This window comes from Pistacia vera, unplaced genomic scaffold (genome assembly GCF_008641045.1).
Source record: "Pistacia vera cultivar Batoury unplaced genomic scaffold, PisVer_v2 Contig754, whole genome shotgun sequence".
Taxonomy (NCBI): domain Eukaryota; kingdom Viridiplantae; phylum Streptophyta; class Magnoliopsida; order Sapindales; family Anacardiaceae; genus Pistacia; species Pistacia vera.
The window spans coordinates 822,157-847,097 of NW_022196617.1; the positions used below are offsets into that span (position 1 = coordinate 822,157).

Below are 24,941 nucleotides of genomic sequence, written 5' to 3' on the forward strand. Positions count from 1 at the left end.
TCTCTTGTAACACGTAATTGTTATAAGAATTCACAAAAACATAATTGCAAAATATTTAATTTCCAATTTCTTACACAAACAAAAAGACATCCGTAGATGACACAATTTAGCAAACTAAAGTACCCAAATTTGGGATTCTGGAAATTATACTATATCACGATATGAAAGATCCTAAAGGAGCTTAACTATATACACTATTTCCTTATCAACTTTATGTCAAGAGCCACTTCGAAACTTCGAAATTTTAAGTCATTTTAACAGTTCTATAAGTCAACTTCCAGAGGCCTAGCAGAAGGGGTGGTCATCGAGTAGCAGTTGGTTCTGTAGTCATTTTCACTATAGTGAATTCTCTGGGTTCCACTCAGAGAAATGAAATCTAATATTTCATTAATGTGATTAAAAGGCTTGGAATATTGAGAAACGAGCTTGGTACTTTCTGCATATGCTTTAATCTATTTGCATTTTTGAAATTATAAGTCAATAAGGATTGAAATGAAATACATAGTCGTACTTGTAATTTAGATTTTAAGTCCTTAGGTGACCAGTGCATCAAATTGCATTCATGATTTAATTCGAGTTCACCAGCAACAACCTGTAGCCATGTTGGTCAACAATTTAATAAATAAATACATATGAGAAAAAACTAGTGAAAAAATTTGATCAAAACCAAAATTGAAATGGACAATTGTAACACAGTCAAGCAACCATGGCTCATATGCCCCACCTTCAACTCAAAATATGTGGAAACAAGAGTTCAAGAACATATTCAACCCACTTGGATAAAGTTATTAAGTCAGTGGGTTGATGTGCGGACTATTCTTATATGGCTATGTAATACACAATAATTCAGAACAGTTACTAATAGTTTGGAATAATTCTGCATAGATTCATCCATAGTTAGCCTTACTAATTAATGGTTTTGGAATGTATCTACTTTCATTCACATCTATAGTTAGCTGCATTCTAAAACAAAAATGTGTTCTTAAGCATGGCATCCTGACAATCAATGAAACTGTGGTGTAAAGCCTCTATTTATGACAACTAAACATGTCCAAAAGAACCCCATCATGTCACAAATCACTGCAAAATTGAACATTGATCATTATCAGAAAGGGCAAGCTGTTAATACAGAAAAAAGTTTCAAAACCTATCGAGTCAATCATCACTGTAATATGTCGTTAAACACCATAGTTAAACCAAACTCTTGATACCTATTTAAACCAAAATAAAAAGCATAAACAATTATTCCATGGTAGCATAGATACTCAAAAGGCACATAAAGATTCATACACCTTGTAGAAGTAAAGAACACACCCTTCTAGCATCAGCAGCCATGGCAGGAGCAATAAGAACATTAGCTTTTGTCAGAATATTAACCACCATTGGGGTAGATGGCATATTCGAACCTAGGCAGCACATAATAATATCTAATAATATCAGTTCATATGAACACTCATTTTTTTCCTATCAAAATCAGCAATGGATACTAAAAGCCATTGCCCCTCATATAGTGAATTACTCCCTTCTACAAGTATGCAGCAATCTGAATTAACCTACTTAATGGGATCATACTGATCTATTTCATCCGGAGAAGCACAAGGAAATGCAACACCACACCTTTCACACCAAGGTTTTGCTCCATCATAGTACTTAGACTGAGCATAAGTCTTTTAGTAGTCTCTGCAGATGCAACACATAGATAACATCAATCTAAGAGTATCAAAATTGACAATTTGATAATAGAAGATGCAAGATGAACTGAAAAAACAAAAACACACCTCAAACTTCTCTGCTGAGCTTTGATATCCATCAAAATGTTATTTTCATGTAATCAAATCCATCCTCATCCACCAAATATCCTTTTGACTCTGTGCAAGACAAGGGCAAATGACTCATTAGAAGTAACTATACTAGTGCCTATTCACTGGAAACGACAGTATATAACTGATAATCAAGACTGTCTCGACAAACTTTTACACCCTAAGATTATTATCTATATAAAATCTGCCAAAAGAGTTTTATTTGTTAGCTTGGTAGTTTATGCACATCTATTAATAAATACCCTCAGCTTAACTAGTCTAGTCTTATTTATATCATAACAAGAAACTTAGCATGTATTGCAAAGGAGCAGCGAACATGCTTTCAGTATAAAGGTTTAGGATGCCATCAGAAATTTTGGAGTAGAAAGATGAAAAGGAAAATTTATAAACTTAGTTTAATCTAGTATCAATACTAATCTTATATTAAGATTCTAACTTCTACAATCTTGACCAAGAACAGAAAAGTACCTGACACTATAATGGGGACAGCATCATAGGCAATAAGCTTTTCTATAACATGCATTGCAATCTTTCCAAAACCACTTACAACACATCTGGATGAGAGATTCATACAGACTATACTAATATCAACAAACTTGAAATACAACTTTCGGCAATAAGTAATATTCTAAGTACATACTAATCGATCAAGCAACAGAAAGATGTTACCAAAACAATGAACAAGAGACGCTCAGAAAGGTAACAGTAAACAATGTATAGGTTCTATGAATTAGAAACATTACACCTTAAATGCAAGTCAATAAACCATCAAGTAAAAAATGAATTCAAATTTCTGTATTATGTTGAATACAGTAAAATAAGTCTACATTAAGGTCATGAGTTATCAATTCTAGTACGCATAAAATGTAATAATTGAAAGTTGAGTGAGGAACCTCAGTCCCTTGAGCTCCTTATTCATGTCTGCATTCTGTAAGAATAAGCTGGGCAAAGAAAACCTACAAAAAAATTGGCCTTGATAAATTGCCAGATGTTTAAAACAAGGGATAAAAAAAATAATCAAAAAATCATTTGCCCATGATGGCAAAGTCAGAAAACAAATGTGTGCATTCTCACATTTCTTTACTTTAGTTCCTACACGCCCAGATATACAAAAATAGAATCAGAGAGTTGAAATAAAATATTAATTACCAGCCCATAGCCAGTAACTTCAGTTCAAAGGCTAGAACCAGACAAAAATATCCTTGGCCCCTTAAGACTTCCCTGCATAAAGCATACATATGAAGCAAAAAGTGAAGTCTTAATCTTATGAAAGTGTTCATTGACAGAAAAAAATGCAAACAACCACTCATAATTAAAGAAATGACTCCAAAAATAATAATAATGAAAAATAACAGAGAATAATGGGAATATAAGCAGAAAAATATAAGATAAATTCAACGTGTCAACCAGCCTCTTTCAAGTGTTTTTAACTACCTGAAGATGACCAGCAAGACGTCTATATTGCCCAAAGAGAAATCCCATCTCGCGGGTGCCAACACCAGCTCTTCTGATGGAAGATACTAAAATTACACAAAACAGTAAATAAGGCATGGAGAAGTGGGTCATACAACTCAGAGACTTCAAAACAGATTAAAAATGAAAAGGAGGTCTTCTTAAGTTACCTTGTCGGAACCCAGATATCTATAGATCTCATTCATGAAACTTTGGCAAAAGCGCATGATCTGCCGGTTTCACCAAGAACTGTCAGAGAAACTTTCGGAATTTCTTAGAACGTTCTTATAGAAATACCATCTTAACATAAAACAAAGATCTTACCTCACTATCACTTTTTCCTTTAGGATCATAATCACTTCCACCTGCTGCCCCTCCAAGTTTGTATGGTGATAAAGCATTCTTTAATGTCTGTAAAACGAAGAAACTATAATACTGTATAGGAGTGGAAGCGCCTAAACAATTTTCAATGATATTATAAACTATGAAAGCTGTTTTGTGTTTATACAAAAATTTTGAAACAACTCCGAACTCCAAGACGAAATACACCCTCTCATATGTTCAAACAATCTCTTATCTACAAACTTGAGTTTTGTTCTGCTCCTGCTTGAATTGATTCAGAAAATTAGAGATTTCGTTGCACTAGTTATATTTATATTGATCACTATTGCATGTCAACAGTTTAAAGAACAAATGTCTTGTGTGAAAGCCCCAACTACATTGAAGGCCTGTGAAAAAGTATGGAACAATAGGCGAAAGACATGCTTCCTCAAGCATGGCATTTATTAACCATGTAACGAAGTCAAGAAAGGAGAGAATGATTTTTAGTCTTGTCACCCTGATCAAGAATATCACAAATATGCCTCATTAATCACAATAATAAGAAATCACAAATAACCAAAAAGATAAAAAAGAAAGAAAGGGAAGTGAAGATGAAAAATTACCTGATGATGGGAAAATGAAAAGGAAGAAGGACCACATTCTGCCGAGTACTGAGCTTGTATCATGCATCACTACTGCTCAAGAAAACCACAGAGAGTTAGGGGTCCTATTGGAGTGTTGTGACACCTTGATGCCTGATGCTAAGAATCGCTTTCAGAACTTAGAAGATACCTTGTGTGCATGAGATAACAAAACAGAAAATTAAAAGAACTGACAGCATTATGAAAGTTTTTGCTTTAAAGTGGTTTTTAACACAAGATTTAAAACAATTTGATGCAAATCCAATGAACCAAGAATAATTAAAACAAGGGAATCACCTTATTTCATAGTTTGTCTGAACATCATTTCTTCAAAAAAGAATTTGATATCTAACTAAATGGCCCAAAAGAAAACAGAACTTGTTATTGAAACATAACAAACCTTTTTCCTTTAATCACTTCTCCTAACTTCTTTGTTCTATTCCATCCTTGCTCCTCGAGTCCAATGTCTACTAGACTGTGCCGTGTTCTATTCACATAAACAACATAAATACCAGGTATTAGTATCTCAAAATGAGATTATAAATATATTTACTTAATGACTTATGATTAATTAGACAACCAGAAACTTAAATACCATGTAATTTCTGAACAAGGCATTTGTCCATCACTTAAGAGTAAGTATTTTGCTTCATCACTTCTCCCACCTTCGTACATTCTCTTTTCTTGTCATAGTCCTGAACAATTAAATTGCCGACTCTTATGACTGTGATTCACATAAATGACCTAAAAGGCAAGAATGATTTTCTGAGAGGCAAATTTATTCTGTCAACTGATTCATGATCAATTAGGCAAACAAGAATATCATGTCCTCCCTGTTTACTTCGGCATCATCCCTCCAATGAACTGGATTTTAACTATTTCACAGTAATTAAGAAGTCTGCAGTTTCTTCAAAGTAACAAAAGGAAATATCAAATTAATGAAACTTAGAAGAACAATTTTACAGTTATATACAACAATTAAATCACAGCAAAAGCAATATCAGAACTGATGATGTCAACAACTTTGGACTAGGATCTGAATTTATTGTAGCGCCTGCAACATTCAGGAAATGAGAAATCCTTAGCGAAAACTTAAAGAACCAGCACATAATAACATAATCAAGCTCTAGCCAGCAAAGTTTGATACCTTTGGGTGCAAAATAATGGCCAAATCATCTAAAGTTGCAAGTTGATGACGCATCGCATGAGCAAAAGATATCAAACTCATATGAAAAACTCACTACTTCTCCATATAAATCATCAGTGATTCTGCCCAAACTCCTCTTCATGTAAGAAAAAGCGCCTTTTTCCTGATTCTAGTCATTGCTCTGTGCATCTATGGAAGATCATCTACAATAATATGCATAATTATACAAACAATCAACCTCTTGATAGATGATGCAATTGAAGAAATACTAAACATCTCAAGACTTCAATTCCGTGTTGCAAGTATATTAAAAAACTCACCAAACGACTTCTGTAAATAAGGCATCCGTAACTCTACCAAAACTCTGTTTCATAAGAGAACATGCAGCTGTTTCCCCTGATTCTGGTCATTTTGCTGCTCATAAGGCTGGAAGGCCATCCTCAATAGTATGCATACAATATAAACAAGCAGCCTCTTGACAAGATGAGGCAAAATAACCAAATATCTCATGACTTATTTGGATACCATGTTGCTAGCATATGTGTATTATTTTGGCTTTATTCCTCCATTGGACTGCATTTTGTTGTGGCTGCAGCAGTTGAGAAGTCTGTAATTTTCACACAAGGTAACAAAAAGAAATATGAAATTAAAAAAAAAAAAAGAAAAAATTAGAATGACAAGCATTGGTTGCATAAAACAGCTATAACCGATAAATGAAGATAAAGAAAGAGCTCAATTTGCTAAACAAAGTACCTAAACATGGTTTAAAAATCATCCATAACTATATGTGAAACTTGGGGCTAAGATGCTTTAGAAACTATCCATTTTTATCGCATTTATAGCTGCCAAAGATTTACAAGAACTGGTGATTTCAACAACATTGCAATGGGGTCTCCAAAATTAATCTAGACCCTGCCAAATTCATAAAATGAGAAAGTCTTAGCCAATACAAACAGAACAAAACCAAAATACATAATAAAGGGTTTGCTAGCCAAGTTTAATACCTCCAATTGCAGAACAATAGCCAAAGTAGAGAGAGCTGTGATCTGATTTCAGTTAAAGATCCCTGTTACTCCTATCAAGAAAGGATCATCTCAAGATGCCAGGATCTAATTGAGAAAGTTTAGCAACCACCATCTGCAATGACTTGTATGGATATATAACACAAAGGTTTAACAAACAGCCTAGGCACCAGGGTCATCAGTCAAATACTTCTTTCATTATCTGCCAAGAGAGATGGGAAAGCTGAAATTACTTCCCAGTGCCACAGCTTCCCAGGCTTTCTGTCACCAACACATAAGAGTGAAAAGCGATTTCAACCTAAAAAGAACAAGTGATAGCATTCCTACCATAATTATTAGAAAAATAATAAAGCCCCCAATCCAAACATTTGAAGCAGTTTAAATGACTCTTTGCCATCTACTCGAGTAAAAATATAGAAAATTATGTTAAATTAAGATATTTAATCTTTAATTTCTCACATTCTGGTTCTATAACAATAAAGTGATAATGAATTAAATCAAACGTTACTAATACTCTCAAAGTGTGTTTCTTCACTGAAAATAAAAACAATAATAACAGGAAGCATGACGAACCCAAAGTTTTCTTCAACAACGCAAACGAAGATAACTGTACTTTACCATTAAGTTGAAGAGTCTCTGAAGCATCACCACCCCACACCATGGCTCCAGCCTCCAAGTCCTCCATTACCAATCGGAATCGCATCGGTCAAATGCTTGGCGGGCCCACTAAACATAACCTTCAACGGCTTAGAACTCTCTCCTCCATCTCCAAATACCCAGGTTCCAGAAGTCTCTCTCTGTGGCTCGCCGCACCAGAACCCACTAAACCAAACCCAGAAAAAGGGAAAAATGACGCTATCAACACCCATCACCAAATATTCTTGAATATTGAAGACGATCGAAAAAACAGAGCGAAGATTAGAATATTGAAGACGAAGAATGACGTTTAGTTGGGTTTAATCAATAGTAGAAATATTATGAGAAATATTTGTTTTTAAGACAATTTCAACCAAATTTTAATATTTTTTAAACAAGACATCTTCGTATTTATTTAAGTTATGTAAATCAACTTTTCATGCATAAAAATAAATTATAAATCATTTTTTCATGCATAAAAATAAATAAATTAAATTGACCTAACCAGATAAATCCTACTCTTAAAGACATTTATTTAAGTTATCTAAATACTATTATCAATTTTCTTTTATTATAATTTTGCATGTCTTTAAAAAATATTATAATAAATGCAAAATATCATGTTTTCAAAAAATTATAAATCAGTTTTTCATGCATAAAAATAAATAAATTAAATTGATCTAACAATTGGTTAAATAACCAATGCAATCAATAACAATTGGTTAAATAAGAGTCCTACGGAAAATAATAAAAACAAAATATTCATCCATGAAAATAATAAACATTATTGTAATATAAGATTTTGAATTACAAAAAGGAGAAGGGGAATGAATTTACCAATGGGTGAATAGCAATTGCATCTCTCACATTCCAATAATCTACCAATGACTAATAGAGACTTTTGGAATGTGAGAGATCTTGCTCCTATCATGTCCTGTCTCCTTGTAACGTTCTTCCAGAAAAGAGCAATAAACAATCTCTAATTGCTGCAGTGTTGGTGTTTGAAGAATTTGATCTGGCAGTGCCTTTAATTTAGGACACCGTTTAATTGACAAAGAATGAAGACATGGCATGATTGTAATATATTTGTCATCATTCCACTCTTCCCAAAATGAAAGATCACGGACAAGGAGGAATTTCAATTTGGGAAAGGCAACAATTGATGATGTGGCATCATTTTCTATTCCCAAAAATTCATTACCCACTCTTTTTATACTTCTCATTAGCTCTATCTTTAGTGATTCAAGGGATGGTAGTTTTCCCAAAAGAGGTAAATGCTCACAGTTGAAGCAATAAAAAAGCTCTAACTCCTTCAACTTGATTAATGATATCATCCAATCAAAAGACATGGATTTGCCTCCAAAGTATTTTATCCGTAATTTCTCTAAATTTGGAGGTGGTTGTAATGCTTCAATAATCATTACATTCTTCTTATTTCTGCTTCTCTCATCACACTGAACATAAAATGATAAAGTCAAATGAAGGAGATTTTTGGTACTCTGAAAATCTGCAAGTTTAAGTGCATTACTATCCCTCACATTTACCAACTCTAACTCTAAAGATGGGCCCAGTCTTAGGTTTTTCAAAGAATCAAGACTATTGCATGCTTTGTTACCATAATCATAATCACCATTAATAACGAATTTATTTAATGTCTTTAGACAACTCAATCTCTCTACTCCTTTTGGAATGTACCTTAATCTCCCTGTCCCACCAATTAATAGATGCCTCAAATTAACTAACTTTCCTATCCCTTGGGGTAGCTTTCTAATTTTTTTACAATTAGTGACATCCAAGGTTTGTAGATTATATAAATCACACAATACCTCAGGCAATGTTTCTATATCATCATTCCAATTCAACTTAAGGTACCTCAAATGCTCTAAATATTTTATTCCTTTTGGAATTTTATAATCATAGTGACTCAAATTTAATGTCCTTAGACATGTAAATTGCTCAAAATGTCCGGATATGCCTTCTTCTTTAGGGCCTACATTCTCAACTACAAAGCTACGCAGTTTTTTTAGCTTAAGAATAGAGGCAGGAACTCTAAGAGAATCACTACTTCTTATGTATAAGTGTCGAACACTTTCAGAAGAAATCTTTAATTGAGGAATTGCATCACTCTCAACTTCTCTTGCAAAACATTCATTCTTTGAAACAAATTGAACAAAGTCATGCACGATATCATGCATCTTGCATCTTACAATACTACCATCATATTCACTCCTTTCAAAATCTTGAAACAAAGAACGCATTACTAAGTTTTCAAAATATTCTTCACCAACTAATTCCATTTCTTTGTTTCCTTCTACATTAAGAAAACCTTGAGCCATCCATAACCTGATCAATATATCTTTTCCTATCACATAGTCCTTTGGAAATACGGCACAATATGTGAAGCATTTTCTAAGTTTAGAAGACAAATCATAATAGCTCAAGAGGATTGGGGGGAAGAGCTCTTTTTCTATCTCTTCTAGTTTCCATAAATCACTATCTATGACACTTTGCCATTGTTTAGCCTGTGTTTTTAGTCTCAAGAGACTTCCTAAAGTTTTTATAGCAAGAGGCAAGCCATCGCACTTTTCTACAATCTTTCCACCGATCTCTTTTAAATTTTCAACCTCTTTCTTTGTTTTTCCAAAAAATGCAACTTGACTAAATAATGACCAAGATTCGTCATCACCTAATCTTCCTATTTGGATAGTTTTGGTGCTTCCCATTATTATTGCAGTACTCTCTTTACGTGTGGTTACCAAAATTCTACTCCCTTGAGAAGCAAAATGAAGAGCATTCTTCACTTTTTCCCATTTTGTAGAATTGTCAATCCACACATCATCTAAAACAAGAAGAATTTTCTTGTCCTTAATAGACTGACGTAAGTCTTGTAACACATTTTCTAGTTCATCTTTATCTTTTTTTTCACCTAAAAGAGATTCAAGAATTGCTTTGGCAATCCTAATCTCATCGAAAGGATCAGAGACACACACCCAAATTTTCTTGTGAAAATGGGTGTTGACCTCATCATTATTAAAAACTAATTGAGCTAAAGTTGTTTTTCCAATCCCTCCCATCCCTACTATAGAAATGGTAGAGACGGTTGATTCTTGACTACTCTCAGCTAACAAGTAGTCTTTTAATCTATCTCTATCATGATCTCTTCCATAGATCTCTGGTAAATTAATAAGAGAGGTAGTTATTTCGTGCACTGGTTGTCCAGTGCCCCTACTCAAGCTAAAATTGAAAGCAATCCTTTCCATGGCAATAACATCAAGTCTTTCATTTAGATCTTTTATCTTGGTAGCAATTTCATGACGTAGGAAAACTTTCTTGCAACAAAAGCAATCAGACGAGATGCAGGAACATACCTTTTTCCAAAGCTTGGAAGCATTTTCAGCTTCCTTCATTTGTGATTTTTTGCTCACCGTGATCCACTCATCCAATGCATCCTCGATGTCATATGAAACGTCTTTGAGCTTCTCGAACCAGTCTCCCACACTCTTCTCCTTTATTTGTCTGCTCTCCGCATCTTCAAGCACAGCTTGAATGGCCTGGAAATTGCTGGTGAGCTTTCCCACAGCTTTATCAGCACAAGCAAGAAGTTTCATCTCTTCAGCGGCTAGTGAAGCCAATTGACCCAGGATTGTGGAGACAAGCGCTTCAGCCATAGTCAAAGATGGTAATTGATTTAAGATATTGAAATACTAGGTGTGTTTAATTGTGTTGTGAAAATTCTACCGTTCCATTTGTTATTTATAGACCAAAACCAGACCACAGAATCTTTCAGCAGATGACTCTAATCAACATGTTGCTTTGATGCTGGTTAAGGTACCAAACTTTTCTCTAAACAAAAGCGATTCTCATATTCATTTCTTTCTTCGTATCCAACAATGTTAGCTTTCTAAAAGCAATGCCGCATTTATTCTTTTCTTTTAATACATTCTTTGCTTTCATTCTAGTTAAATTATAGAATGTCAGTATCATTTTAGTTTATTAAAATCCCCCTGTTCTCTCTCTATTATTATAAAGTGAATGATTATGTGGAATAATAATGTATCATAGACTGTTACTTTGTTTAGCTTCTAAAAATCCAGAAGGAAATCCATCATAAAACAATTCGTAGTGCTTTATTAATTTAGAAATTGTAAAAAAATTTATTTATAGGACGCAAAGAATCCTTATTGTTGCTTCGATGCCAGTAAAGGTATGTTGTTGCTTTCTAACAATCTAAAATGCTATATTCTTTTCTTCTTAAACAAGGGTCTTGATAAGATCATTTTGCTCCTAAATCTTCTCCCTAACATTTATCTAGTAATTGCGAAAGGAAAAATGTTTCTTCCCTTTATTTGAATCTCTCAACAGAAACACAGAACAAAATTGTTCAACATGATTTGTTTACTCATCATTTAAGAACCTGCTTTAATTTTAGTAGAATTGCTTAATTTTTTTTCTGTTTGGAAAAGATAAAACATGTAAGAAGGGTCTATATAATGAAGAACAATCAAGCAGAGGTGAAGAATTATCCAAGGTCTTTTAGTAAAAAAATAATCTTTGTGCTTTGCCCTCATATTTTAAAGTGATGTCATTCTCATTTCGCATTTTAATAACTAAATGGGTTGAATGATTGATTAATCCCTTGTACCTACAGTTTTGCATGTAATTTTTGTTCTTGATAAGATCAGATTTTCATGTTTTTCCTTTTTTAGTTGTTTATTTATATGCTGATCAGTATTTTATTGGATATAAGTCAGAATAAGATCTTATCAATTAGCTGTGACAGATGTGCATTGCACTTGCAGTAAGAAATCAACAAGTCTTTCTTGATTTTGTTCAATGAAAATTGAATATTATGTTTTCTCTATATTTGATTAACTAATGCAATTCCAAGATTTGGTGACTGATATTATGTTTGAAGCACCAGAAACTAGTTTTTGTATATTCATTTTAAGACTTCCTTTGTTCCTCTATTTCCTTTTCATTCAATAATGTATTTTCAATGCTTCTAACAAATGTTTCTGGTTACCATTTACTAGTTTTTCAGTTTGAGTTTTCATATAAGGAGGAGATAATTTATTAAGGAGAGATTCCTCAGTGCTGCAAATCCCTTCCCTTCGCATGTTGGCATTAGTGCATTTTTGAAGGTGAAGATTGCTTTATGAGATGTCTTAAGGTTGCATAACAAGGGGAAAATTGTCATTTGACATATTTCTTAGTTGAAGGTACTAATAGTATGAATTGGAATAATATTACTTTCTACCTTAGAATTTGCTGTTTATTATGTTTAGAGTTGAATAATTAGTGATGAAAAGTCAGATATGTCATCCACCGGTAAATTTCACAATCTGTCAAGCTGAAGGAGAATAATTACGCCATATTTCTATCAATTATTGGTTATAAATAATGAACAATCTTCAATTTCCCTAAGACAGCCATACAATGGATAGTTGAATTTTATTGCCAATGTCAGTAAACAGGTATTCTACAGTGTTGCAATAAAAAATTGAGAGAGAGCTCTTACAGACTAACAAACAAAAATATTTCTGGAAACAAATCTAAAGACACTTCCTATCCTACTACTAACTAGACATTGTTTTAAATAAATCATGTGTATGATGATCAAATCTCCACATTTTTTTGGAAGAAACAATTACATTACATATATGTTACAAAGTATCTTGATCATAGGACTTTCCTGCCGCCGCGTGCAAATGTCCAAGCTTGGTGATAGATGTTGATTAATAGAAATCGAATCAGGGGAGCATACAAAGAACTGTACATCGTTCTTGTGTTCTATACGCACCCTTGGTCGGTCATAGCTTGTGCGATAGTCAGAAAAGCTGAGATGACTGCTCCATGTACCAAAGCCCTGGCAAACAAGAGAGGAAAATAAGAATGCCAGACATCTCAAAGAACCACATATTGTCGCGATGATACAATATAATATCTGCTCAGTGTAAGCTTGAAGGACTTTTGGGGTTTAGTTCACAGAAAACATTATAGTTAAAGAACGCCATAGCAGAGTAAATCTTTGCCTCAGCACTCACTCTGGACTCTCTTTCTGATAGCCAAAATCAGTTGCTGCTTTGAGGGCTCTCTAGTATGTCTGTTTCATTGCTTCCTGTAAGAATATGAAAAGAGTCCGCATCAAATATAATGATGTCTGTTTAGACTTAGGAACTTAATTATGGTTAATACTACAGCACGATATGAAAGATCCTAAAGGAGCTTAACTATATGCACTATTTCCTTATCAACTTTATGTCAAGAGCCACTTTGAAACTTCTATATTTTAAGTCATTCTAACAGTTCTATAAGTCAACTTTCACAGGACTAGCAGAGGGGTGGTCATCAAGTAGCAGTTTAGTTCTATAGTCACTTTCACTATAGTGAATTCTCTAGGTTTCACTCAGAAAAATTTGATCTAATATTTCATCAATGTGATTAAAAGGCCCAAAACATTAAGAAACCAGGTTGGTACTTTCTGCATATGCTTTAATCTATTTGCATTTTTGAAGTTATAAGTCAACAAGGATTGAAATTAAATACATAATCGTCTGTAACAACCTGTAGCCAAATACATAAGTCATGATTGCACTCATAATTTAATTCGAGTTCACCAGCAACAACCTGCAGCCAAGTTGGTCAACAGTTTAAAAAATAAATACATATAAGAAAAAACCAGCGAAAGAATTTGATCAAAACAAAAATTGAAATGGACGAATGTAAAACAGTCAAGCAGCCATTGCTCGTATGCCCCACCTTCAACTCAAAAACATGTGAGGCCTATTCTTATATGGCTACGTAATAGGTACACAATAATTCAGAGCATTTACTAATAGTTTGGAATAATTCTGCATAGATTTATCCACAGTTAGCCTTACTAATTAATGGTTTTGGAATGTATCTACTTTCATTCACATCTATAGTTAGCCGCATTCTAAAACAAAAATGTGTTCTTGAGCATGGCATCCTGACAATCAATGAAACTGTGGTGCAGAGCCTCTATTTGGTGACAACTAAGCATGTCCAAAAGAACCCCATCATGTCACAAATCACTGCAAAATTAAAGAATTTGAAGAGGCAGTCGATTCCATGGTAGCATAGGTACTCAAAAAGGCACATAAAGATTCATATGCCTTGTAGAAGTAAAGAACAAACCCTTCCAGCATCATCAGCCATGGCAGGAGCAAAGAGAACATTAGCTTTTCTCAGAATATTAACCGCCTCAAGGGTAAATGACATATTCGAACGGCCTAGGCAGCACATAATTATATATAATAACATCAGTTCATATAGAGGGTTAGTATCATTTTAGTTTATTAAATTCCCCCTGTTTTCTCTCTGTTATTATAAAGTGAATGATTATGTGGAATAATAATGTATGACTACAATGAAAATGAAATTTTCGGCTTCAATCCATATTAAAATAAGACCCACCATTTGTAAATAAATCGGTATATCATACTATAGTGTATTATACCAATGACAAAGGATATATTGATATCTTCAAACAATCTAAAATGGTTATTAATTTAGAAATAGTAAAAAAATTTATTCCTTTCACTTAATATTTATATGACGCAAAGAATCATTGTTGTTGCTTTGATTTGATGCTAGTAAAGGTATGTTGTTTTCTTTTGTCCTAGCTTTAATGCTATATTCTTTTCTTTAAACAAACTTCCCTTGGTGCAAATTAATTTAAAAAATATTTTCAATATTGCTTTAATGCCATCTTCTTTTCTTTATGCAAATCTTATCCATTCCGTGTAATCTTTAGATAATATTTGAGATTTTGTATAAAATTCATTAAACCTTGTATAGTGTGGCTATCCGACTGTCAATTTAGTAGATATCTTCTAGAAAATCTTCTGATTTTCTTTTTGTTGACTCCCCTGTTTCTTCTTCTCTGTTCTTAAAATTTGTACCTTAAATCAATATTAAAATTAGATCCTTTGCTTGTAACTTGAATGTTATGTCGATCTCTAATGTATAAAAGGAACGACAAGACCATTTCTCAATATACATAATCCTGAGGTTCTCAATATACATGCTTCACCACTAGGTACATATTGAACTTGTTTGTGTTACGGACATTAATGGTCGTTGCTCGACTATTTTCCTTGCACTCGGTACATGCTATACTATAAGCACATTGAGACGAGGGACATAGATTTATGACAGAAAGCAAAAGATACTGCAAGCTCTATGTCAAGCAGTCGAGTTTCAGTACACACACGAGATAGGATGCATTGACCCCATTCGCAATTCCTCTTGTTATGAATCTTCATTTTCCCTGCATTTGTCTGAGTTTGCATGTACTCAAAATGATGAAGATTGACACATTAAAGTCTCAGCCCTGCTAAAATTACTCACCAAGACATAAGCATTCTGTTTGACTGAGCACATTTTCTTTCTGTTTCAAAATTGAAGTTTCAAATTACTCATCATAATTGAGAATTCAATTACCCACTGCCGTAAGATTAAATCATGATAATTAGTAAGAACAACGAAATGTAAAATAGATAAACATAGTGATTATAATGGTGGGAAATATATATATTAAAAAAAATAACTCTAATACAAAGTGATGTATCAAGAATATAACTAGATGAATTAATTAAAAAATAATAATAAATACATATTAAATGATAGTAAAGGATATGATAATGCAAAAGTAGTGTCACGACACTTTATATAGATCACGTTATATAAAAATTTTGTTCGTGTAGTATTACTCATATTAAAATGGGAGATAAAAATCAATTTTCCTAATTGTCATGTCATGTAATTCAACCTTCCAAATTGTGACGCATATCTTCTCAATATTTCAATTCAAAATAATTATTTAAAAAAAAAAATACCCTTAATTTTGCCTTTATTTTGAATCCTACACTTGCTATTTTTATTTATTTATTTATTTTTATATTATATTAATAATACATTTTTGTTGTATTCTTTTTCTATGTTTTAAATTTTCACGGGCCTAATAAGCCCAATCTTTTGAGAGGATGGACCTCATAAGTTAAACTTAATCTTGGGCCTAGTGGTGGATTAGTCTTAGCCATCAAGTCCATGAATTCTTGAAAGCTTAAATAAAGCTATTATCTATCGATCTTTTTGAAATTCAGGTTATTAGAATTAAGGAACCACAAAACCCATTGCCACAAACAAACTAAAACCCATATCTCAAATCCCAACAATGATCATGCCAAATGAAACTGTAAGGACATGTTTGACATGCATCATGACGTAGTATTAAGTAAATATGTATAGTATTATTTAGCATTGTATTGCATTCTATAATACTATACGAAATATTGTATAATGTTCAAAGTGGTTCAACAAAAGTCAAAACAAAACTTGAATAGACTTGTGGTCAATTTTGTTCAACAAAAGTCAAAGTGGTAGTCAAACATGGTCAATGCCAATCAAACATTGGCCACTATCGATCGAACTTTGATTAACTTCGATCAAACTCTATTCAACGTTTGTCAATAGTGGTCAATGTCAATCAATGCATTTGCCATTGTAAATTTAAATTTATAAATACTAATTAATATTAATTAAATAATGCAATAGTTTTACAAGGTATTTTTTAAGGTAGAATAGATTGTATTATTTTAATTTTTGTACTAGTTAGTACAATGCAAATTTGGTAACACTATATTGTATTTTTTAGTGTTATACTCGTGTCTAATGTTATGTTATATCACGTACTAAATATTCTATTGGTTGAGTGAATAAGAAAATTAATGGTTTCTGAATGTTGATTAGATATTAAGGGTCTGCTAGAAATGAAAGCTTGAGGTAAACATTATAAATATTCAATTTGTCATTCAAAAGCTAATAATTCAAGTAAATATAATTCCATTCAGAAAATAAAATGCCTTCAACTAAGAACTTATCAAATACACTTTTAACATTTATCAATCCATTGAAACCATTAAGTAAAATCATAAAATTAAGATGCATAACTTAAACATATCAAACAATGTTTTCCCCTTTATCAATTCATCAAAACTCAAAAAATAAATTAACACAACAACATAATAACCTTAAGATATCTCCTAACATTTCTTCAATTCTGTAAGACAATGCATTGTCACGAACATGATATGGGAATAGATTTGGAGCATTCACAAGTTCCTCCTTAAAAAATTGGCACCTTCTTATATGTAAACTCAAACTGCAGCACAAGTAATATGGCAATAAAAACACTTGTTTAAGCATGTAAAAAGACATTAGTAACTGGAAAGAAAAAAGAGAAGAAATCTAGTCTTAGAAGTGCACAGGCAAAAAGATTTTATCTTACCACTCAACTTATATACGCGGCTTCCATTAAATATAAATAAACCTAACCAACCAAACTAATCTTGAAGACAATGTGTTTTGTTTTCACGTGGCGAAGAGGATTTTCCATCACTTAGGAAAGAAAAGTAATATTTTTTCTTGATGATGCAGACGTGGCACCATGAAGCTATCAGCAGATTTGGAGTAAATTCACCATTTCTGATGTCACCCCACTTAATTGCAAAATTGTAAATGCCTGTGATCTCAGCATTTAGTTGCTAAGTAATGGCCAAAGCAGTGAGAGCTGCAAGCCAATTTTGACACTCCACGGGAGCCATGGATATTATGAACTCATCAAAACAACTCACCGGGAAAACTTCTGCACATAAGGCATATTCTGCCCAAACCCTCTGCATCACATAAGAGTAGGCAACTATTTCCCCTTATTCTGGTCATCACTCTTCACATCCTGTTGAAAGGTCATTCTCAGTAGCACGCAGATTGTACAAATAAATGTTATTCTGGTCATCACATAATCTGGTGTCCTACAGTTCCCCTGGAGTCTTGACAAATTTTCAGCACAAAATTAACACCAAATGCCCTGTTTTCTCTTCAAAATCTCTGTTCTCTGTTGTCCTCAGCCTTCAATTATCAACAGAATGGTCCCCAAAGACACCAGCTTTGCCTTGGCCTAATCAAATCAGTCAAGCTCTCCAGCATCCCTTGTGCATAAGCCTGTCAAAAAACATTTTATTTTATCAAAAGAAATTAACTGTTGGACAGTTTTGACTGTGTGGACGAAAGGAAAAAGGAGGTTGTTGTGCCTAGTTTATATAGAATGCTATTAGTCCAATTACTTGCACATCAACAGGACCAATGAGTTTCAGAAGAAAACCATGGAGAGTTCATGTACGGTTTGTCTCACCTGCTTGCATGAGATCAGAAAACAGAACATAGATGAGATAATTGCTGCTTGTTTGCAACCTTTTTTCTTATAAATAAAATCCATGTTTAAAACTCAAAGAGGGGTGTAAACATCTCAAACAAGAGCAGAAGTACCCTGAAATATCCATATACCATCCTCACAAGATAACATGGTCTCCCCTCCGTTCAATTTTGGCATCATCCCTCCAGGCTCCAACGAACTGAATTTTAATGTGTCTATAGTAATTGAAAAGTCTGCAGTTTCTTCAGAATAACAAAAGAAAGTATCAATTCCTTTGAACTCTACTTGGTGACAAAATACAGATAAAACCTTTGATTATAGAGTTAATCAACAATAAAGAAAGCAAATTGAGCTTCAGCAACTAATCATCTTTTGTTCATCATCTTTGGACAAATGCTGGATATGGAATGAGTTATACATATTAGCGTCACTTTCATTGTTACATTTCATCTCTCAAATAACCAAATTTCTCTCCAAGAAACAAGTCAGATTGTCTAAAAATTTTGTTTCATATCGCTTTGAAGTTTGTTTTTGGATGGGAATGACACCAAAGCATTTCAATTTCTCAATCTCTATTATGATATGGCTAAATCACTTGTTTCCATGGTCAACGAGTAATAAGCTTATGTCAACACGGATTCAGCCAATGATGTCACCCACTTAATTCGCAAATAAGTATTAAGTACACAATAGTTGCGATCTCAGACTTTGTGCTCCAATGAATCATTGCCGTTCAATTATTTCGCAAAAAAACTAACTCTTAAGATAAATTCCACCACACGACGCTTAAGATAACGTGTGTCCATATATAGGACACATATGAAGACAACTCTTTTGTCAATAATAAATATCTCACGAGTCCTACCACATGTATCAATTATATAAGGCGAATGGAAGGTATAGGTACAGCCTTATCACAATTAACATAAACATTAAAAACCTTCTGAATTCGTAGTATCTCTTTTTTTTTTTTTTTTTATTTAATCAATTCATTAAATATGGCTGAAGTACTTGTTTCCGTAGTCTTGGATCAACTGGCTTCAATCGGCTATCAAAGAGTAGGAGGACGGATAAGGCTGATTGTTGTTGCTGAGGAAGAAGTTGAAAAGCTTCAAAGAAATTTCATTGCCATTCAAGCTGTGCTTGCTGATGCTGAGAACTGACAATTGAAGGAGAATGTTGTGAGAGATTGGTTAGATAAGCTCAAAAACATATCCAATGACATAGATGATGCGTTGGATGAGTGGAACACAAAGATTCTGCTTAAAGAAGCTGAAAGCAAGTATGCTTCTAAGCCTTTGAAAAAGGTGCGTTATGTCATTCTTCACTATCTTAGTTGTGGTTCACTGGTTTTACGTCATAAAATTGCTATCAAGATAAAAGATTTAGATGGAAAACTTGATATTATTGCTGTGGAGAAAGAGAGGTTCCACTTTAGATCTATCACTGAGGTTAGCAAAGAAGTAGAACAACCAGTGACAACCTCTGTAATTGATTTAATAGAGGTTTATGGAAGAGAGGAAGATAAGAATACAATACTAGATTTGTTGTTAAGTCAACAAAGCAATCAACTAGTCCTCCCTATAATCTCTATAGTAGGGATGGGAGGACTTGGCAAGACAACTCTAGCTCGATTAGTTTTTAATGACGAAATGGTGAACACTCATTTTGATAAAAAAATATGGGTGTGTATTTCCGAGCCTTTCGATGAGCATAGGATTGCCAAAGCAATCCTTGAATCTCTTACAAATAATGCACCAAACTTAAAATGTGTTAGAAACAGTAGTGCAAAACATACGTCGACATATAGAGGGAAAGAAATTCCTTCTTGTCCTAGATGACATATGGACTGAAAATTCAAAAGATTGGGATCAATTGAAGCATCTTTTTCAATGTGGTTCTCTAGAAAGTAGAATTTTAGTGACCACATGTAAAAAGAATGTTGTAAATGCCATAGGAACCACCAAAATGATCTCACTAGGGATACTACCTAACGAGAAATGTTGGTCATTATTTAGTCGCATTGCTGTTTTTGGAAAGACCAATTAAGAATCTAATAGCTTTGTAGAAATTGGTAGAAAAATTGTTCAAAAGTGTAAGGGTTTGCCACTTGTTGTAAGGACTTTAGCGAGTCTTTTGCATTATAAATTTAAAAGAACATTTGTTGAGTGGCAAAATATCTTAGAGAGTGAAATATGGGAATTAGAAGAGGTAGAACAGGAGCTTTTTCGACCTCTACTACTAAGTTATTATGATTTATGCCCTCTTTTAAAAAAATGTTTCTCATATTGTGCCATTTTTCCGAAGGATTATGAAATAAAGAGAGAACAATTAATTAGGTTATGGCTGGCTGAAGGTTATGTGAGGTCAAAATATGGAGTTAATTGGTGAAGAGTATTTTGAAACTTTAGCAATGCCTTCTTTCTTCCAAGATTTTCAAAAAGATGAATAGGATATCAATATAAGGTCCTGCAAGATGCATGATATAGTGCATGATTTTGCTCAATTTCTTACCCAAAGTGAATGTTATACAACAAAGGTTGATGGTACAAGAGAATTTGAATTCCTATTTTCTTATGATAATGTTAGACATTCAAAGATAAAGATTCAAGGAAGGGCCTCATTTCCTAGCTCTATTTACACTAGAAATACTTTTCTACGTAGCCTTGTGGTTGATTGTAATTACGGTATTGACCCTCAGATAGTTTTGCCCAAATTATCTGATCAGTTTACATGTCTAAGGTTATTATATTTGAAGAAATGCTCAATTGAAGAACTTCCTGTAGAAATAAAAAAATTAATACACTTTAGGTACCTTGATTTGTCTTGGAATGATAATATAAAAGAATGGCTTGAGATATTGTGTGAGTTATATAATCTACAAACCTTAGACATCACTTATCGTAGAAATCTCATAAAACTACCTAAAGGGATGGGAAACTTAATCAACCTGAGACATTTGTTATGTTGGGGGGTGTCCTAGTATAAGATGGATGCCAAAAAGTTTCGAGCGATTAACTAGTCTACGAACATTATGGGAATTTGTTACAAGTGACAGCGGTTATGGTAGCAAAGAATGTTCTGTTGAATGTCTTAAAAACTTCAATCACCTTCGCAAAATTACAATAAGAGGGTTGGGAAATTTGACAGATGTGGGTAAGGTTAGGGGAATAGAATTTAACAAAAAGAAAGACTTGTGTTACTTGCGTGCTCACTTCAATGGGAGGATGAATGAGAAGCATGAACAACTTTTTGAGGCCTTGCAACCGCCTCCAAATTTAGAGGTATTGGTACTGGGACTTTACAATGGACAGTTGGAAACACAAATGTTCATCCTTTGTTCATCGTCTTCGGACAATGCTGGAAATGGAATGAGTTATATATATTAGCATCACTTTCTTTGTCACATTTCATCTCTCAAGTAACCAAATTTCTCTCCAACTTCTACTACTTAAACCCAGAATTGCAGCAACAGCAGAAACAAGTCAGACTGTCTAAAACTCTTGTTGTTTCACATAACTTTGAGGTCTGTTTTTGGAGGGGAATGATTGAACTCTATCTATTACCTTCACATATCGACTTCAAAACCCCACAAATACTGATTTTCTGTTAACTTTGTGAGAAAGATTGTATGGTCAATTTGGGTTGGATTGATGTTAAGATTTTCAACTAACTGAGTTGGATTATCAAAGGGCTCTGTCATCTCTATTGCTTCTCATGGGCCATGCTATAGGACGTGGTTTATTGGACCACTCTCTCTTTGGTTTAACATTTCTATCTACAACCAACAATATGTGGGGCTGCTGCTTAATCACGGCATTTGGAGAAACTTGGCCCACTATGAGAAGACCAATTTCTCCAGAATTTTTATGAAGAGTAACCATATTTGAGCCCCACTTTATTGTTTAGCCCTCCTGTTTTTGTTTCTTCCCTTTCAATCATAGTAATTGTATTTGGGTTCAAAGCATTCAAATTCATTTTTAGAGCTTACACAAATGTTTTTAATCTCAAGAACGCCTACTAAGTTGAAAGAACCCGAAACTTATAATTAAATCCTAACATTTTACTATGAATGTGAAATGTTACACTAAAAATACCGAGAAAACATATTTTTAAATATAAAACCAGTGGAAAACAATCTAAGATGTATAACTCTACTATTCTCTTTAGACAACAAGAATCAATTAATTGTGTTGTGGCCCTTGTGGGCAGTAATTTGAAGAGAAGAAGCCATGACTTTGCTTTAATTCCTTGTACACAATTAATGCTTTCTACATCAACGTCTATTGTAATTTAGGTATCGCTGGATCGACCACGCTCATGTTGCTATTCACTATGCTTTCTCATTTGGTTACTTATAGTTGTGAAAATTTCAAGAAAAAGTCCAATAATGGTGGATGTGCTTGCGAGGGGTTCTGCACTTTAGCTACCTTACTGGCCTAGTATTGTTAATGGGCTATTGAATGCTTGCGGATCATGGTTAATAATTATATCTTGAAAAAATATTTGTAAACTTAAATCATAGTTTAGTTTTCGAGGAAACTAAAAATACCAAGTAAAAATGTCCAAATGAAAAACAATCAAACAGTAGCTAAGGAAAAAAAAAAAAAAAAAGTCAAGGCAAAAACACAAAAAGGCACAACGATTTGCGTGGTTCGGCCAATATGCCTACGTCCACGGGTGGTGATGTTGGTTTCACTATATGAGATGGAACAAGAATTACAAAACACTCTCACACCTCTTCCAATAAGTTTAGGATCAAAAGCCTCAAACCACAATAAATCCTAAAGAGACTGTTCTAATGTAAGAGCGGAAAATCCATATGTTTCTCTCCACAATCTCTCTTATGTTTCTAACTCCCCCCTTGTTAGGAAACAAGATTATCTCAAGGCTTATATAAGTTTACGAAGAAAAAACGCCATTATGCCCTTAATAAAGAGTGGCGAAATTTGGCCAATATTCAACCATCTCTTGGTTTCATGACACAATTTCAACAACATCATGAGGATTATGTATGCTCCCTTTTGAGCAAAATTCATAGCGCGATGCCTTAATTTCTGTTCAAAATTTAAATTCTATCTATTGTCTTCAGAGCTCATCAAATTTTTTGATGATAACGTCGGCATAATCAAGAACATCCTATTCAAATCCTGTCATTGTGATGTACAATGTTAAGAAAAACTCTAATAGTTGAAAAAATAATAACACAAATTGATCTAGATAATTCTCCATAACAAACTCAGCCATTTTTCAGACTAAAAATTGTGGAGAAGACATTACCTTTTCGACAACAGTGATCTTGCAGATAAAAGAGCTAGTTCTTCAAAGCATGACATTTGATATAGTGTTGAACTTTCTTTACTGCATCAAGAATGAGATATGAAAACAAAGTATTACATAATGTAATTGAATATATTAAAGCTAGAAGACAACAAAAACAAACCTTTATGAGTTGTAAAAAGATTTTGCTCACTGAATTTGGGGAGGATGGAAGAGCTAACTGACGTAATCTGCACAAGGGCCAACAAGGAGTTGATAAAGTTCAGTAATTGCAGGTAAAAATAAAGAACAGTTAAAAAGAATATGCTTAAAAAATTTCACCAGTTGGTCACTTGCTCTGCCTATTTTCTCTCTTTCATATCACAAACACCAATGCAATTGACAAATCAAATACCTTCTCCTGTAACATGTAATTGTGATAAGAGTTCACAAAAACATAATTGCAAAATATATAATTTCCAATTTCTCACACATTGAACAAAAACAAGACATCCGTACGTTACACAATTTTGCAAATTAAAGTACCTGAATTTGGGATCCTGGAAAGCATACTATATCATGATATGAAAGATCCTAAAGGAGCTTAACTATATACACTATTTCCTTACCAACTTTATGTCAAGAACCACTTTGAAACTTTGATATTTTAAGTCATTTTAACAGTTATATAAGTCAACTTTCACAGGACTAGTAGAAGGGGTGGTTACCAAGTAGCAGTTGGTTCGGAACTCACTTTTACTTTAGTGAATTTTCTAGGTTCCACTTAGAAAAATATAATCTAATATTTCATCAATGTAATTAAAAGGCCCGAAATATTGAGAAATGGGGTTGGTAATTTCTGCATATGCTTTAATCTATTTGCATTTTTGAAGTTATAAGTCAACAAGAATTGAAATGAAATACATAGTTGTACCTGTACTTTAGATCCGAAGTCCTCAGGTGACATAGTGCATCAAATTGCATTCATGATTTAATTCGAGTTCACCAGCAACAACCTTAAGCCAAGTTGGCCAACAATTTAATGAATAAATACATATCAGAAACAGCTAATGAAAAAATTTGATCAAAACCAAAATTGAAATGGACAAATGTAACACAGTCAAGCAGCCATGGCTCATATGCCCCACCTTCAACTCAAAAATATGTGGAAACAAGAGCTCAAGAACATATTCAACCCGCTTGGATAAAGTTATATAAGTCAGTGGGTTGATGTGCGGCCAATTCTTATATGGCTATGTAATAGCATACACAATAATTTAGAGCATTTACTAATAATTTGGAATAATTCTGCATAGATTCATCCATAGTTAGCCTTACTAATTAATGGTTTTGGAATGTATCTACTTTCATTCACATCTATAGTTATCCGCATTCTAAAACAAAAAA

General features: G+C 33.4%; 3 protein-coding genes across 5 annotated transcripts in view; all 3 read right to left on the reverse strand.

Annotated features, from left to right (window-relative positions):
- LOC116115792 (NADP-specific glutamate dehydrogenase) overlaps nt 1-24,941 on the reverse strand; it is a 103,247-nt gene that overhangs the window by 1,048 nt on the left and 77,258 nt on the right. The window contains exons 15-18 of one of the 3 annotated variants that reach the window (XR_004125716.1): nt 23,877-23,955; nt 23,719-23,785; nt 23,556-23,636; nt 22,949-23,425 (exon numbers count right to left, since the gene is read on the reverse strand). The gene's annotated coding sequence lies outside the window, so the exon portion shown is untranslated. Of the gene's footprint in view, nt 1-22,948; nt 23,426-23,555; nt 23,637-23,718; nt 23,786-23,876; nt 23,956-24,506; nt 24,551-24,941 lie in introns of those variants that run through there. The other 2 variants (XR_004125717.1, XR_004125720.1) reach the window with 2 other exon arrangements.
- LOC116115794 (NAD(P)-specific glutamate dehydrogenase-like) lies at nt 1,413-7,352 on the reverse strand. The gene is made up of 15 exons (XM_031401926.1): nt 7,022-7,352; nt 6,386-6,701; nt 6,135-6,293; nt 5,702-5,988; nt 5,382-5,584; nt 4,830-5,288; nt 4,635-4,721; nt 4,217-4,288; nt 3,597-3,683; nt 3,443-3,502; nt 3,255-3,340; nt 2,970-3,041; nt 2,714-2,776; nt 1,779-1,868; nt 1,413-1,680 (listed from the first exon to the last, which is right to left on the reverse strand). Exons 8-14 carry the CDS (start codon nt 4,277-4,279, stop codon nt 1,844-1,846), a joined length of 456 nt encoding a protein of 151 aa, XP_031257786.1. The 5' UTR covers nt 4,280-4,288; nt 4,635-4,721; nt 4,830-5,288; nt 5,382-5,584; nt 5,702-5,988; nt 6,135-6,293; nt 6,386-6,701; nt 7,022-7,352; the 3' UTR covers nt 1,413-1,680; nt 1,779-1,843.
- On the reverse strand, nt 7,918-10,707 carry LOC116115831 (putative disease resistance protein RGA3). Its single transcript, XM_031401964.1, has one exon. The coding sequence runs from the start codon at nt 10,705-10,707 to the stop codon at nt 7,918-7,920; it is 2,790 nt and encodes a 929-aa protein (XP_031257824.1).

Excerpts from the sequence above, each read along its gene's own strand:
- LOC116115831 (XM_031401964.1), bottom strand. The coding sequence starts at position 10,707 with ATGGCTGAAGCGCTTGTCTCCACAATCCTGGGTCAATTGGCTTCACTA.
- LOC116115794 (XM_031401926.1), bottom strand. The coding sequence starts at position 4,279 with ATGATACAAGCTCAGTACTCGGCAGAATGTGGTCCTTCTTCCTTTTCA. Across the intron at positions 3,684-4,216 it reads TTTCATTTTCCCATCATCAG|ACATTAAAGAATGCTTTATC; the intron begins GTAATTTTTCAT and ends TTCGTTTTACAG. Across the intron at positions 3,503-3,596 it reads AAGGAAAAAGTGATAGTGAG|ATCATGCGCTTTTGCCAAAG; the intron begins GTAAGATCTTTG and ends TGAAACCGGCAG.